Source organism: Rhinolophus sinicus, linkage group LG03 (assembly GCF_036562045.2).
Source record: "Rhinolophus sinicus isolate RSC01 linkage group LG03, ASM3656204v1, whole genome shotgun sequence".
NCBI classification, from domain to species: Eukaryota; Metazoa; Chordata; class Mammalia; order Chiroptera; family Rhinolophidae; genus Rhinolophus; species Rhinolophus sinicus.
The window spans coordinates 9,752,065-9,767,573 of NC_133753.1; the positions used below are offsets into that span (position 1 = coordinate 9,752,065).

General features: G+C 35.8%; 1 protein-coding gene across 17 annotated transcripts in view; it reads right to left on the reverse strand.

Annotated features, from left to right (window-relative positions):
* The window catches only part of UNC79 (unc-79 homolog, NALCN channel complex subunit), a 233,123-nt gene that overhangs the window by 192,520 nt on the left and 25,094 nt on the right, over positions 1–15,509 (reverse strand). For 11 of the 17 annotated variants that reach the window (XM_074327008.1, XM_074327011.1, XM_019745580.2 and 8 more), the window contains exons 2-3: positions 7,590–7,800; positions 6,730–6,850 (exon numbers count right to left, since the gene is read on the reverse strand). The exons of 1 other annotated variant lie outside the window; for it this stretch is intronic. In XM_074327008.1, the coding sequence (XP_074183109.1) occupies positions 6,730–6,850; positions 7,590–7,692 (224 nt within the window). In that variant the 5' untranslated portion in view covers positions 7,693–7,800. Of the gene's footprint in view, positions 1–1,071; positions 1,090–6,729; positions 6,851–7,589; positions 7,801–15,509 lie in introns of all 17 variants that reach the window. 5 more of the 17 variants (XM_019745590.2, XM_074327014.1, XM_019745539.2 and 2 more) reach the window with 2 other exon arrangements.

Here is a 15,509-nt window from a genome sequence, read left to right on the forward strand (position 1 = left end):
TCAAGTAAATAGAAACTTGCAAAATATAGGTATGGCACTTGCAGAAACATGTTTTAGCAAAGAATAAACATGTGTGTTTATTAAGAAAGTCTTAAAAATCACATGTTTATTGCATCAAAATAATGTCTATATGTATATTATGATACTGTTTCATGACATTCTGTCAGTATCATTTGAGATAATGAAGTTTAAACAGGCATATGAATTTAGAAATAAAACATATTTCTAAAATGTTAGCTAAACTACATTGGAAAAGCTGTAAAATAATATATATTAGATGGTCCGTAGCATATGTTTGTGAACTAATGATAATGGTTATTTATGTGTGTGTTTTAATTTTGCATGTTGGGGAGGAAACATTTTATTTTATGAATACAAACAGTGGTTTATTAAATAGTTACCTTCAAAATTCTAAAGACTAAGCAAGCAGTATCTGTCATGTAGCTGCATATCATACAATAAGATCTCATATATTACTGCTGCTACTTACGTTATTATTCAACAAAACTCACTAAAAACTAGAGGAAAGATAATTTAGAAAGTTAAAAAACTTTAATGGGAATAAAAATAAGTTCCGAAAATAAATTGGCTTTCTTTTAGCCTTCGTTTTTAAATAAAAACCTTTTAGTAAAAGCGATAAAGCAGAAAAGTTGTTAATTTTAAAAATAAAAGAAATCGACTGCTTAGCCAAATGTTTAAGTTTTTATAATTAGGTTATACTATTTATCACTAAAAGCAACAGGTATACATTATAATGATAATATCTGCTGCACTTACAATGTGCTTTTATAGAGAACACTTATATGTTAATCAAAATAGGTAACAATTTATAAATGTTTCATTACATGAAAATAACCTTGTTTTACACTTATTCTATGTGTCTCAAACATTACTAAGTTCTTAGTTAATAATATTACATTTACAGTTTTACAGTGATGTGAAGAACTGGTTAGTGTCAAGCATGCTTACTATTTCAAGTTTACATTTGTTTTTATTTACTCTTAGTGTGAAATATGTTACAATGTAAAAAGAATGACTACATGCTTTTTATTTTCCATGTGCCTAATTTACCTCGATTTCCTTTGTCTTCTGTTACCCAATGTCCAGGGGAAAACAGTTAATAATAAAAATAATTTCAGAATAGTTATGTAATAATTCTCAGCAATAAATAATTTAAGATTTAGTGTAATTTTTTAACTTTAAAAGGGATTTAATTTACCTTTTTTGTGTGTGATGTATTTAACTTTGTAGGCTTGTACTTTACAATGGGATAATATCAACATTCCAGTTACCCTTGCCTGCCTACATCTATTATAAATACCAACAGATTTTCCATCAGACTTATATAATTCAATTACTCCTAAAAGTACCAACCTTTAAATGTTATATTCCTGATAAACCCAGTCACCAAAAATCTGTTTTAATCCTGTAGGATTCTAACCCACTGAAAATGCCTTTAGAATCACAATGGACATGTCAGAAATATTATTTCCCAACTTCAGCCCTAAATTAGCCTACTACGAGCATCCTTTCAAAATTACAAGATGTGGAACTTATAGGAGTGGCATACAAAAACATTTTGCCATAGAGAAAAAAATAGTTATATATCATATATTAATGCTATCCTTTAAATTAAATGCAGTGCTCTCGTCAAAGTTCCTTGGTGGGGGAAATATAGCACATTCTTTTTTTCAAATGTACATTAATGAGTATTTTTCCAAAGTTTGATAGAATTTAACACTAGTCAAATCAACTTTGAAAACTCTATTTTGATATTTTTCCCTTCCTGTATATGTGGGGTTCGCAAATGATAGCAACAACTTCATACATGCAGGGAGGGAAGAATGTCAGCATTGAAACAGTAAAACTTCTCTCTCACTGTTTTCAGATTTAATAAGAAGGTGAGGTTGAGAAAAAATGGCTGAAGATGAGGTATCCATGAAACCAGTTTTAAATTACCATTCATGTTTCAATGTAAGGAAATGTTTTCATTTGTGGAACAACTTAAGAAGGGCTCATGAATAAATGTACAATGCGTTGTGATTTTATGATGTTTTGTGAAGTTTATTCAGGAAAAAAAAAACTTATTTCCCCAACCAAACTGTCTAACTTGGGAATGATAACACCTTCTTCCCCATTTGAAATGCTTTCCCAGAGGTCTGTACACCCAACCAAAAAGAATATTAAGAATGCCCTGCTCAGAAGAGTTTGACCCAGCAGCCAACTTTTCACCGTTCCTTTTCCCTCCTGAGATCCTCTGTATTAAGCATTTATTTCTAACATCAAGAGAAGTCAAAAAAGAAGACTTCTGTGGGTGTGGGGAAAGATGAGAAGTGGCCCTGAGGTATTTACAACACAGAAAATCAATATATAAAATAAGCTTTCTGTAAGATTATGAATTCTGACATGTGAGTTGAATTTACGCACCAAACAAAATTTACTTGATCATGCTACGCTCTAAAGCTACTCTGTGGACTTCAAGTCAGCAATGAGAAGGTCTATGTATTCTTCCCAAATAATGAGAAATTACAGTTCAACTAAATTATTGAGCTTAAGCTAGCATCCCTTTTTAAAACATATTAAACTTTTTCTAAAGAGTTAGCAGCAAGTAGCTTTCCCCAAACCTAATGATTTTTTAAAAGATGCTATGTCACAAGTCTTGTTAGGGAGACCACTTCATGGACAGTGTAGATGCTTGACCACTGCACTGTACACCTGAAGCTGAAGCTGAATAATACTGTACGTCAACTATAATTTAATATATATATATATATATATATATATATTATAGTCACGAGATATGGAGCATAGCATAGGGAATAAAGTCAATGGAACTGTAATAGATGTGTATGATATCAGAGGGGCAATAGATTGGGGAGTGCGGTTATCACTTTGCGAGGGGTGAAATGTCTAATTATTGCATTGTTTTGTACACCTGAAACTAATAATAAATTAAGAAAGAAAGAAAGAAAGAAAGAAGGAAGGAAGGAAGGAAGGAAGGAAGGAAGGAAGGAAGGAAGGAAGGAAGGAAGGAAGGAAAGAAAGAAGGAAAGAAGGAAAGAAGGAAGGAAGGAAGGAAGGAAGGAAGGAAGGAAGAAAGAAAGAAAGAAAGAAAGAAAGAAAGAAAGAAAGAAAGAAAGAAAGAAAGAAAGAAAGAAAGAAAGAAAGAAAGAAAGAACTATGTGCTAGCAGCTGAATAGCACCACAAGAGAGACCTGGGAGAAGGAATTCTAAAAGAATGTTGACATAAGAAGACTGGGAACCTTTAAATATTCTGCCCGGTAAAAGGCAAGATCCTTAAAGAAGACCTTAGATGTTTAAAACATGGCCACAGAATGCTTCTAATATAAAACGGACAGACACTCTGTAGCGATCAGGGGGGATTAAACTAGATGATCTTCATAGGTGCTTCTAATACTAAAAGCAAACGAAAAAACGAACCCCTGAAGTTGTGTGTAAACTGTGTGTCTTCCTACACTTAGGTCCCTACAAAATTAAAATGAGTACAATTCAGCACACAGATAAAATTGTACACAGGACCGTAGGTCACTGCTAGATGAAATAAGTGCTCTAGAAGGGTTCCTGAAATGGATGAAATTTGAACTCAAGTCAATTCAATTCAACAAGTATTTACTGATCCACTTCTAAGGACCAAACACTGCTCTATGCTCAAGGGCTAATAAGCTGAGTAACACATAGGACTCACCTTCCACTAACCTAGAGTTTAAGGAAACTCCGTGAACTCTAACATGAGTCTAATTATGAGTTATGTGGACATATGTGGACTATTCAATTGCTGATATAGTCAGTTATGCTAACATGTAATCTCCTCTCCCGTAGATTAAATTAGTTGAAGTTCAACAGCTCAGCTAATCTCTGCTTTTGTCAATATGTACAAACTCTACTGAAATCAGTAAAAGTTACGTTCGTGGTGAATAGAGGACTATTACTTTAAAAATGCAATTCTGACTCAAATGAAGCTGCTGGAACTTCGAGTTGCATATTTTAACCAAAATAATAACAATTTTAACTTCCTTGAGAATACCCAAATAGAAAGACAGAGGGTTACTCTGTGAGAATTCATTTCTAATTTTTGTTTCAAGAATCTTAATTCTCCAAGCAAGAAGTGCTTCTGAATGTAAAAATTATATAAAATGCAAAGGGAATCATCTCATTTGTAAGTAGGAAATCTTACTGTCAATAGTCTCAGACATCAAACACCTAGACCATCTTATTTGTCATGAACTTTCTAACGGCATAAATAAAATGAAGAAATATAACTATGATCGCTATGGATGTATATACCAATAGTGAAAGTGATCATAGCTTAGTCCAATATACAGGACAATACCTGTAAGTTCTGTATTTCCAGTAAACAAAAGAGATGAAAGAGGTTTTTTTAAAAAGCTGAGGTAGGCAAAAAGAAGAAAGCAAATGTACTAGGGTTAATCCCAGAGTTGAATCGGTAAGAATTAAAGCCCTACCTATGACATGTTACATTCCTCAGTATTATTTCCTTCCTCCCACTTTGTGTGTGTGTGTGTCCTGTCCACGATCAACTCGGCTCTGACCTGCTATCCACAATGAACTACTGAGTGAGAGGTAGAGCTAAAATACCTGGGAATTAAAAGACTGTCCACATCACCTCAGGTACAGCTCAATTTAACTTCCAAAAAGATTGTAAGTCTTTGCACGAAGCACTTGCTTTTTTCCCTTACTCTCAAAGAGAGCCCAAACTACTCCATGGACTTGTAATGGATGCCTGCATTCTCAAAGGCCAAACCAAGTTGTTGAAAAAAGAAGTGTCCCTCTCCTACGATAACGAGCAGTACTAACGAGAAGCAGTATAACGTAATTGTTGAGAGTGTGTGCTGTGGATTAGGACCACCAAGGTCAAATAATTGTTCCAACACTTACTACATATGCACCTCCGAGTAATTTATTTAACCATTTTATATTTTAGCTTCATTACCTGTAAAGTGGGGAAAATAGTACACTTATTTCATAGAATTATTATAAGGGATTAAAAGAGATGATACATGTAAAGTGCTTAGAACAGTGCTTGACACATATAATTACTATTATTATTATATAATATTACTATGATAATGATAGCTATTGTTAGTATTACCATTAGTAGTAGCTGTTGATTTCTCCTTTTAAAACGGACTCAGCTCAATCGCATAGAAACTTCTCCAACAGCCACTTGAACAAACTACTTTAACATGTTTCACCATTAAAATTGTATCATCCATGATCATATACTAATGACCCATTGCTCAAGAAAATGGAAACTTCACGTCTTGCAAACATGACGTCAGTAACCTAAATTTCTTAACTTTTTGGCACAATGACTAAGACCTAAGCAGTAAACTTCAAAGTGCCAACTAGAATGTCACAGTTTCTTTGGAAATGGAATTCAGAATTTGCCTCCTACTGAAAAGTGCCTCTCGATTTGATAACTTTCAGAATTTGTGATAAAGGGAAACAAGTGTTTCCCACTGGGAACCCTGACCTCAAAGACAAAAAGAGAATTCAAGAGAACAAAATCAGATGCCTTGGTGAATAAACTTATCTGGTTATTGCTATGAAAACTGAGCTCATTATTCCACTGCAATTTGAAAAGAAGGGAAATATCCTGTAACAAGGTCCTAAACTTACTATGTAAGTATAAAATCTATGTATCTGAATTCCTTTAATACAGAACAAGGACACTGAAGAAAGGGTTCAGAATAGGGTTCTAAAGAAGAAAAGATATTCCAAAGAATGAGAAGAACAAAGAGACAGTGGAACTGAAGAAAACTCGTAACTGGCTTGAATGCATGAAGCTTCTTTCTGCAAAGAGTGCAGTCTGCGCGTGGCACAGCCTCAGACCACTAGGAACTCCAGGCCACTAGTCATTCCAAATTGGTGTTCTTCCCCTAAAACCTGTCTTAACAAAACTTCGGTTGTTATGTACCTAAAGAAATAGGGGCAGGTCAATTCATGTTTTTCCAAAATCAGATTTGGAGTGAGAAGATCATACTAGTAATGAAAGAGACTAAGCCATAGAATTTAATGGAAAGTAAAGCGTTCCTCTCACTGCTTCGATGTTATTTCCCAGACAATTGCGTCTTCTCTTGAAAGGCCCACCTTAGTCTGCTTGTTTCTCCTAATGAGAACTATGAAGCAAAGCTCCCTCCTGTCTCTACCTTATAGTACAAGGAGACAGTATTTGTTTTCTTTCCTGGCCCTCCACAGAATTTCCATATCAACTGTAAGGTATGCTGAACACTTGAAGTGTTATACAGATTAAAAATAGTTGTTATTACCATTTGGTATACTTCACAAAATAGTTAATACTACCGATGAACCTAAATGCTACATAATTCTGATTTTCTTTAAGGCCATAAATGCTTCCTATTCTTAATTTTAGCAATGTAGGTTCTCCTTGTAATCCCACTCTATGTTACTGCCAGACATATAACTTTTATCACTGTATAAATCTCTTGAAGAGACGTCTAATTGAGGAAAGCAGGCAGTAGCTATGCAACCCATTTTTTTTGTTCACTTAGGCCTGTGATCTGATCAGCTATATACACCCAGAGAACTTGAGTCCAGACTCTTCTGGCAGAGCACTAGAAAACATAAGGCTTTCAAAACTTTCAGCTCAATAACAATTTAGGTCCCAATCAATTCAGCAGTACTACCTAATAATTCTTTCAATGTAGAGGATATTTCAAAGCTTACCTTAACAAGGTCTGAGAAAAGTATTTCAGGGTGTTTGCAATATCTGTTCCTGACGGTACAGGGTAAATGTTGTGGAGAACCCGGTTATGATATTCCTGTAAGTACCGGATCTTGGAAGCAACTAGATAAAAGCAAAACAAAAAAAAGAAGAATCATCTTGTAATGTGTATTAAGTAGACAGCTTTTTTTTGTTGTTTTTTTTTAATGATGAGATACAGGAATTTAATCAGTATTTTTAGAAAAATGTGTAAATTTTTACCGGAATGTCATGATAGAAACAATTACAAAAGACCTTTAATTCCTTATACTTGTATTCAGCACACAAAATTACTTTTAGTTATCTGATTTAATATCCTATTCACAAATTATCCATTACTTTTTTTTTATCACTAAGAAAGGCAGTACTCCAAATCATTTTATAATCACCCCCAAGTTAGCTTATTATTAACAAAATAATAATAGATATAAATCTCTGCCATCAGAGAATTATATATAATATTGCTCAACTGAAACTGAAAGAGAAAACTCAAAGGTCTTTCAACAACACTCTAAAAATCCCAAAATATAGGAGTCCACTGAATAATAGCATCAGTCAAAACCAGATTTTTAACTCAGTAAGTGATCATAAAGGCATGTTTAACGAATGTCTGAACTGCGAGACTATCAAGAATAGATTAACTTAGTATCAGATTAAGAATACAATGATTAGGTGCTAATAAAAATATTTTTAAAATGAATATGACATTTTTCGTACAAGGAATTTCAGAAATGAGACTTCCTAAGCTTTTTGAGCTTGGCTGCCCAGATCTTCTCAAGATTCAGGAGGGACTAAATAGGCTTATTTACCCTCCTAGACCTACCTGGAGTCACCAGCATTGTCCACATTCCTGACCTGACCTTTGACCTGGCAGCAGTGAATGGCCCAGTTCTAGTCATTCCTCTTTGCAAATCCCAAGGGGCCATGATGATCAACGTCTCTCAGGTCTCCTCTTCCACAGAGCTCTCAACACTGTCCATTTGTCCTTTCAATCTTTAAGGCTACCAAGGGAGCCTTTTGGGTGGAATGGCTCACTGTCAGCAGTTAACAGAAGACATATCAAGTCCTGGAGAAGCAAGGCCATGCTGTTCCCAACAGCCCATGGAATTAGGCTCCTGGATGCATTCTAACTGAAATTCTGGCTTAAGCAACTTAAAGAATGTCAAAATGCTTTTGATAGGCGTGGGACACAGAATCACAGAATGATGAAATATCAGAACTGGAAGGACCTTAGAGACCTTTTTCCGGAACCATTTCATTTTAAAGATGGGGGAAATGAGGTACATAAGGTCTTCAATGGCAGATCTAGACTAGAATTTGTAAATCCTGACTCTCATCCAGCGCTCTCTCCACTATTACGACGTACTCTAGAATAAGATTCTGAAATGCAGTTATTATGAAGGTAGTGGGTGCTTACTGCATGACATCAAAGCAATTTTCAACTGTTATTAGGTTAGTCATTGATTCTAAATCCCACATATCTCATTTATCAGATTTCCCTCTTTCTCTTACTACCTACGCATTTCCATAATACAGCTAGCATTTTCCCACAAAAAAATAAGTCTAGATTGCGGATAATACCTTGAGTGTGTATAGCATATCACCTCTGAAGAAAGCAACAAGTTTATACCCATTGTCTCAATTAACCCCATGTTTGCTTGTAAATAACTTGTTTCCTGATATAAGGTAAAAATAAGTGATACTTGAAAATGTTTCGATTACATAATCTACACAAATCCATTTTCAGCTCAGCTATTCATCTTTTTCTAAATCACAATACAGGGAACCCCCACATTAATACACAGCACCAAGTTCCAAATATTTGAGATATGTGTTAGGCCAGCATATGCTTTCTGCTCACCCAGCATCACAGTAATGCTTTGTAACTGTGACTTTTCTCAAGCTTTAATAATCAGCAGGGTTCTGTTGAGTATTTCAGGAAAACTGTTAATCATTCCACCACCTAAAAAAGGTGTGGATAGTACAGGTTGTAGACAATAAGTTCAAATGAGGAGAAAAATCATGGATTCCCCCAATTCGATGCTTGCTCAGAATTCAAGAGTACAATATTATCACTATAAAACAACAGCAAGCATTCAGAAAAGTTTGTGAAATGAATGTTCTTTTCATAGTTCCTTTTGTTAAAATGCAGCCATGGCTCCTTTCAATGGGTATCTAAACATGCAAGGGAAAGCAGAGACAAGAGTCACACCGTTCTTCGAGATCTTTTAATAATTTACAAATGTCACATAGCATTGTCTTTGTTTACTTACCTGTTTATTCTTCTATACCAGCTTGTAAATTTCTTGAAGGCAGAAACTAAATCTTACTCATATCTCTATCCCAAGCCTAACACAGTGCCTGGCACATAGTAGGCCCTCGACATATTTGTGGGATAAATGAACACATGAATTATTACTTTAATAATAACACATCACTTGCGGGGTTTGTATATATACATATCTGTCTCCCATCCTAGATTGTTGACTCTTTTTATTCCTACTGTCAGACATCTAGTAGGTACTCAATAAATGATGAGTGAAGAGAAGGAAGTGGGGGAGAAAGAAGAACAAAGGTAGTGATGAGTAATCATAAAAGACAATTTATAGAACTGCTTGGAAAAATGTTCCAGCTTATTTTTGCATTGGTGAATGCAACATAATCTTAGCAAGTCATAGGTTTATTTAATGGCAAGTTCTCAACTATTTGAGAAGAGCCAGAAGGGTCTGTGACATAGAGTCATTTGTAATTGTGCTGAGAATATGAATAAAGCTCATTTACATTTCAACCTTGCACAGAAGGGATGTCATTTGACTGGTTAGTAAGCCCCTGTGAGCACCAAGCAGACGCATCGCAGCACAGAGTTCTCGTTCTTTACTCCAACAATATTCTTGAATATTGCTGCAGAAACTCAGATAATTGGGCTGGATGGATATAAACAAAGTATCTCCTACCTCAAGGGACCCTGAGGCAATCATTGTTTCATCCCGCTCCTCCCACACCCATTCTTTTCCTTATACTTTAAGAAAACAGAAGCCACCTTTTATGGCCTGAATTACTGTCCCCTCCTCCCAATTCACATACTGAAGTCCTAATCGCAAAATGTTACTGTATTTAGAGATAAGGCCTTGAAAGAGGTGATTAAATTAAAACAAGGCCCTCAGAGTGGGCTCTACTCCAGTGTGACTGGTGTCCTTAGAAGAAGAGGCAATTAGGACACAGGAGGCATGCCAGGGATGCATGCGCACAGAGAAAAGGCCATGTGAGGACACACGGAGAAGGAGCCATCTGCGAGCCAAGGAGACAGGCCTCACGAGAAATCAAACCAGCCCGACACCTTGATCTTGGACTTCTGGCTTCTAGGACAGTGAGAAAATTAATTTCTGTTGTTTATACCACCTACTTGGTGGGACTGTTATGGCCGCCCTAGCAGACTGACTAATACGCCATCCTAGAGCAGAAACCCTATAAGATTGTAAGTCCAAGCTCTGAAATCAAACAGGTCTGGATTAAGATTTTGGCTCTATCTCCACTTAACCCCCAGTTTCCTCATCTGTAAAATGGGTTTAATCATAACAACTTCATGGGGCTATTGTGAATAACACATCACTTACTGTGCCAATCACTTAGCATAGCACCCAGTATACACTCAGCATATGATAGATATCAAAGGCCTACCGGCATCTCCTTGTTTCCATTTCCTATTAAATAGCAATTCCACCACTAGTGCCCTGCATCCATCACTTGTCTGTCCTACATTACGCATCTCTCCCACCCTGCTGAATTATTTCCATACGCATTCAAATAATGTTTGTGAAAGGGAAACAAAAAAACTCTCACTAGACTTGACATCCGCCCCCAGCTATCGGCCTCTCTCTTCAAATCCACCATTAGAGTGTGTACACGCTCATCTCTCCATCACTTCCAGTTCTCTCTTCCACTCACTCCACCTGGCTCCCACCGCTGCCACCACACTGACCCTGCTTTCTGCATCGTCACCTAGAGCCTCCATGTTGCCGAATCCAATGGGCACCGAGTCATCATTTTACTAGACTGTTCAGCACATTCCATACAGCCAACCCCTGCCTCCTTGAAACTCTCCCACTGTCTTCCCAACACCACATTCTCATCATCTTCCTTCCACCTCCCTAATGTCTCCCTCTCAGCGTGCTTTGCCATCTCCCCCATTCCTTGATGTTTAAATGTTGGAATTCCTCAGGGCTCAGACCCAGACTCTCCATTTGTCTCTCACAAAATCCTCTTCACAGGCAATCCCATCCATCCACAAGGCTTTCAGCGCTATCTCTGCCAGTTACCTGAACTGTATACTGTTTCCCCGAAAATAAAACCTAGCTGGGCCATCAGCTCTAATGCACCTTTTGGAACAAAAATTAATATAAGACCTGGTATTATATTATATTATATTATATTATATTATATTATATTATATTATATTATATTATTACATAAGACCCGGTCTTATATTAAAATAATATATATAAAAAATTATGTTATATAAGACCGGGTCTTATATTAATTTTTGCTTCAAAAGACGCATTAGAGCTGATGGTTGGCTAGGTCTTATTTTCGGGGAAACACAGTAGCCAGAGATCTTTTTGAAATATAAACAGCTTCATGCAAATCCTTCATTGACTGCCCACTGCCCTCGGAATAAAATCCAAAATCCTTAACATAATATACCACGTCCCTGCCTACCTTCCGAACTCATGTCACACCACAAGAGCCAGACACACTCGCTCTTGCCCCAGTTGTTTGAACACACAAAGCTATTTGTTGCCACAACCTTTGTATGTGCTTGTCGCTCTTCCTAGGATGCTCTTCCCTCCACATTTCATCTGGCTAACACCTACTCACACTTCCCCCTGGAGGTCTTTGCTGATCTCCCCGTCTAAACTGATTCCTGACCTCCCCTCCCATTTTTCTGTGTCATAATATCCTTTTCTTCACAGTAATTAGTACAGTTTTGAATTATATACTTATTTGGGTGATTGCTGACTATCTCTCCCCAATGGACAGTAGGGTCCAAGAACTATGTATCTGCCTAGCAACTAGTGGTTGGGGGTCCTAGTAAGGATGAAAGAAAAAGAAGGAGGGTGGAAGAGAATGGATTTTGGCAGTGGTTAAACTTTGTTTCTTTATGAAAATAGCCAAAAAAGGCAACTTTTAAAGTTGTGATGAAAAATGAAGAAAACACAAAAGGGGAGGAGGGTTCTGAGAAAGTGATGATTTTTATCCAGGCTGATTGCTGCTACTTCACTACTCATCCTATCTCTACATCGAACCTTTGCTATGTTTTGAGAGACAGAGCCACAAAAGCAAAATTCAGTCATTCATTTTAAGCATAGATATAAAAAACTGTAACAAAATTGGGATCATATAATACGGAAGTTTTAAATCATTGTTTCTTTAAATCTTAAGTATTTTGTCACTAAATATTTTAAATAACGGCTCATTCCCACTTTTAAATTTTTCATTATCTATGCTCATTACCATAAAAGTAAAAAATTCAGATAAGCACAATGAGAAAAATAAAAATCACCTAATGGCCCACTATTCAGAGACAACCATAGTCAATATTTTGGTATATTATCCTTCTAGAAAATTTTCTATGCATAAATATACACTTATAAAAATGGGATTTTATAGTAGATACTTTTAGAATCTGCTTTCCTCACTTTCTATCGTGTTTCTCCGAAAATAAGACCGGCTCTTATATTAATTTTTGCTCCAAAAGATGCATTAGGGCATATTTTCAGGGGATGTCTTATTTGTTCATGTACAACAATCTGCATTTATTCAAATACAGTCATATCATCTTCTGAAACATCATCAAAATGTACTAAATGCGTCCGTCTGGCTGATGATCTTAACTGGGGCTTATTTTCGGGGTAAATTTTATTTTCGGGGAAACATGGTGTATCAGACATACATTTCTACTGGGATCATCATTTTAATAGCTTTATAATTTTCCTTTATGTAAATGAATCATAATTTATTTCACCAATCACCTATTTGTGAAATTTTGGGTTATGTTTCACTATCCTATTCAGTGCTGCAAAGAATATCCTTTTAAATATGTGTATACATCTTTAGTTATTTCCTCAGAAAAAAATTTTTAATTGTGGTATTGCCACATCCAATAGAAAATACTCATTTGAAAGCTTTTGGTAATGATTGAGAATTTCCTTTCAGAATGATGGTATCTTTTACATACCAGTAGTATACATATGAATAATATTTATTGAATGTCCACTACTTTTTGAATGTCCACTATTTACCAGATGCTCTACATACATTATTTTTAATTCTTACAATAATTTTTCAAAGTGGTTATCATTTCCATTTAAAGTTAAATACACCATAGCTCAAAAGAATAAGTGACTTGCCCAAAAGTACAAAGCTAGTAAATGGTAGAACATCATAGTTTAACTGGCTATAAGCCAGACTTCTCCACCAGGCCACATTTGTTCTTTAATTATTTTTACTTGCTTAATAATATTTAATTGCATGATATAGCATGAAACATTAATACTTCCCTTATTCTATTGTTTGATATTTAGATTATTTCCAATGTTTCTAAGTAACACTGTAGTGAACAGAAGAAATATTAAACTAAATCTGTTTTAGTATTTTTTTTTTTTTTTTAGAAATAACAAAACGAAACTTGTTTACTTCATTAGTCCCACACTTTTTTTCTTGAAAAATCAATTCCCTTTTATCGTGTAAGGCCCATCTTAAGAATCATACATTCATGAAGCCTTTGAATAGACTCCAGACTCCATCACTATGTTCCTTTTCTGACGACTCATTATCTGCCTCAAAACTTTTGTCACTTCATTATATAAACTTATCACTAATAATAAACTGTTCTGTGTGGTTCTAAAATAGCTTCATGTTGGGGTGGCTGGTTAGCTCCGTGGTTAGAGCGTGGTGCTGGTAGCACCTAAAGGTTGCCAGTTCGATCCCCACATGGGCCACTGTGAGCTGCACCCTCCTTAAAAAAAAAAGAAAGAAAGAAAAAAAAAAGAATCTAAAATAGCTTCATGTTTGCAAATCTAGTATCCTAACAACACTTTAAGATCTTTGAGGATAGAACTATCTTATTATCATTTGTAACTCCCTTAGGTCTTCTCACAACGCTAGGTACAGAGCAGATGGTCAACCTTAAAACAGTGGTTGAAATGAATTGAAAATGTAAATGTCAGTTGTCCTATCACCTATCGATGTTCTCTAAAAAAATTCTTTAAAATTCTAATTTCATTTACACAAATAAGTAATTTCCAGATAACATTCGTGTGATGTGTAAATAATGCAGAACTCTTTTTCATGACTTATTCTCCTACCATCTCTCATTCCACTAGAACTCCAAATCATCATTTCATTTGATATATATTCCAAAGGTTTCTATAGGTTCTTCATTATCATTTTCAGTATTTTCTCTCCTTTTTTCTTCAAATAGGCCACTCATTTCACTTTTCATGTCTTGGACCCTAACCATGCTGGGTGACGGTCCTGGAGTTATTGCAATGTCCTGCAGCGAGCTCTGGGATACAATGTGAGTTCCCACCTAAAGCTATGTGTGACTTCAAGCAAATCGTTTAATATCTCTGAGCCTCAGGGGTTCTAGTTTGTTTTGTTTTGTTTCGTTATTTTCTGTTTGCCAAATGAGAAATTAAAATAATACTTCCCTTGCATTTTTTGCAAAAGTTGGTTACTAATATTGTAGATGTGAATGTACATATCCTAATTCCATCTTATTTTTTTATTGGTGTCTTCTTTTACATAAAGTCCATGGTTGTATGGATTTGCTGTCATTGCCTCTTTATAAAGTGTTCATCTTCTCTTCAGTCTAAACTTTCATTGAGAAATGACAGACATAAATAAAGAATACCTCAAAAATTTGGACTGCTATAATATATTCATCACAATGGTTAAAGTGAAAATTACTCCTGGTACCTTTTTCATTTCTTCTCTTGATTAGAAGATCAGTAAGGAATCAAACATCCTTCTTACTCACCCTGCATATCTGTCTTAAATCACCACTTTTGTCTCTCAAAATGTCTCTTATATCCAGTAGATTCTCAGGCTAATTGGTTCTATCTAGAAATCCTCTCTAAAATCTACTCTCTTCACCAATACTTACGAGTATACCACCTTAATTCAAGTCTGCACAGTCTCTTTCATAGATTATTGCTGTAGTATCCAGACTATTCCCTTCTGACCCTTTTTTGACATGACATCCAAAGTGATCTTTCTAAAATGCAAATTTCCTCATAAGCTGCTGGTTGAAATACAAATAATTAATTTAGCATATAGAGTCCAGCGTGAACAGATCCCTGCTCATCTGCCAAGTTTCATCTTCTGTCTTTTCCATATGTACCTACCACACTTCAGCCATACTGACGCAGAAACACCACCTTCCCTGGTTTTGCACATAATATTCACTCTACGGGAATGCAATCTGTACTTCTCTCACTGGCCACCTCCTAAGAATTATTCAACACTCAGCGGTAACCACTTCTGCTGTAGATAACTGTCCCTCCCTACCACAAGCTGCTTTAGATACATCTCAGCACTTTCATAGCCCACAGGGCTTCCCTCTGTCATAGCACTTACCACTATAAACTATCATTGTTAACTCACTCACTGTCTCCTCCACTGGGCTATCCGCTCCTTGAAATCAGAAACTGTCTCTTTTATTTTTGTATACCCAGTATTTAAT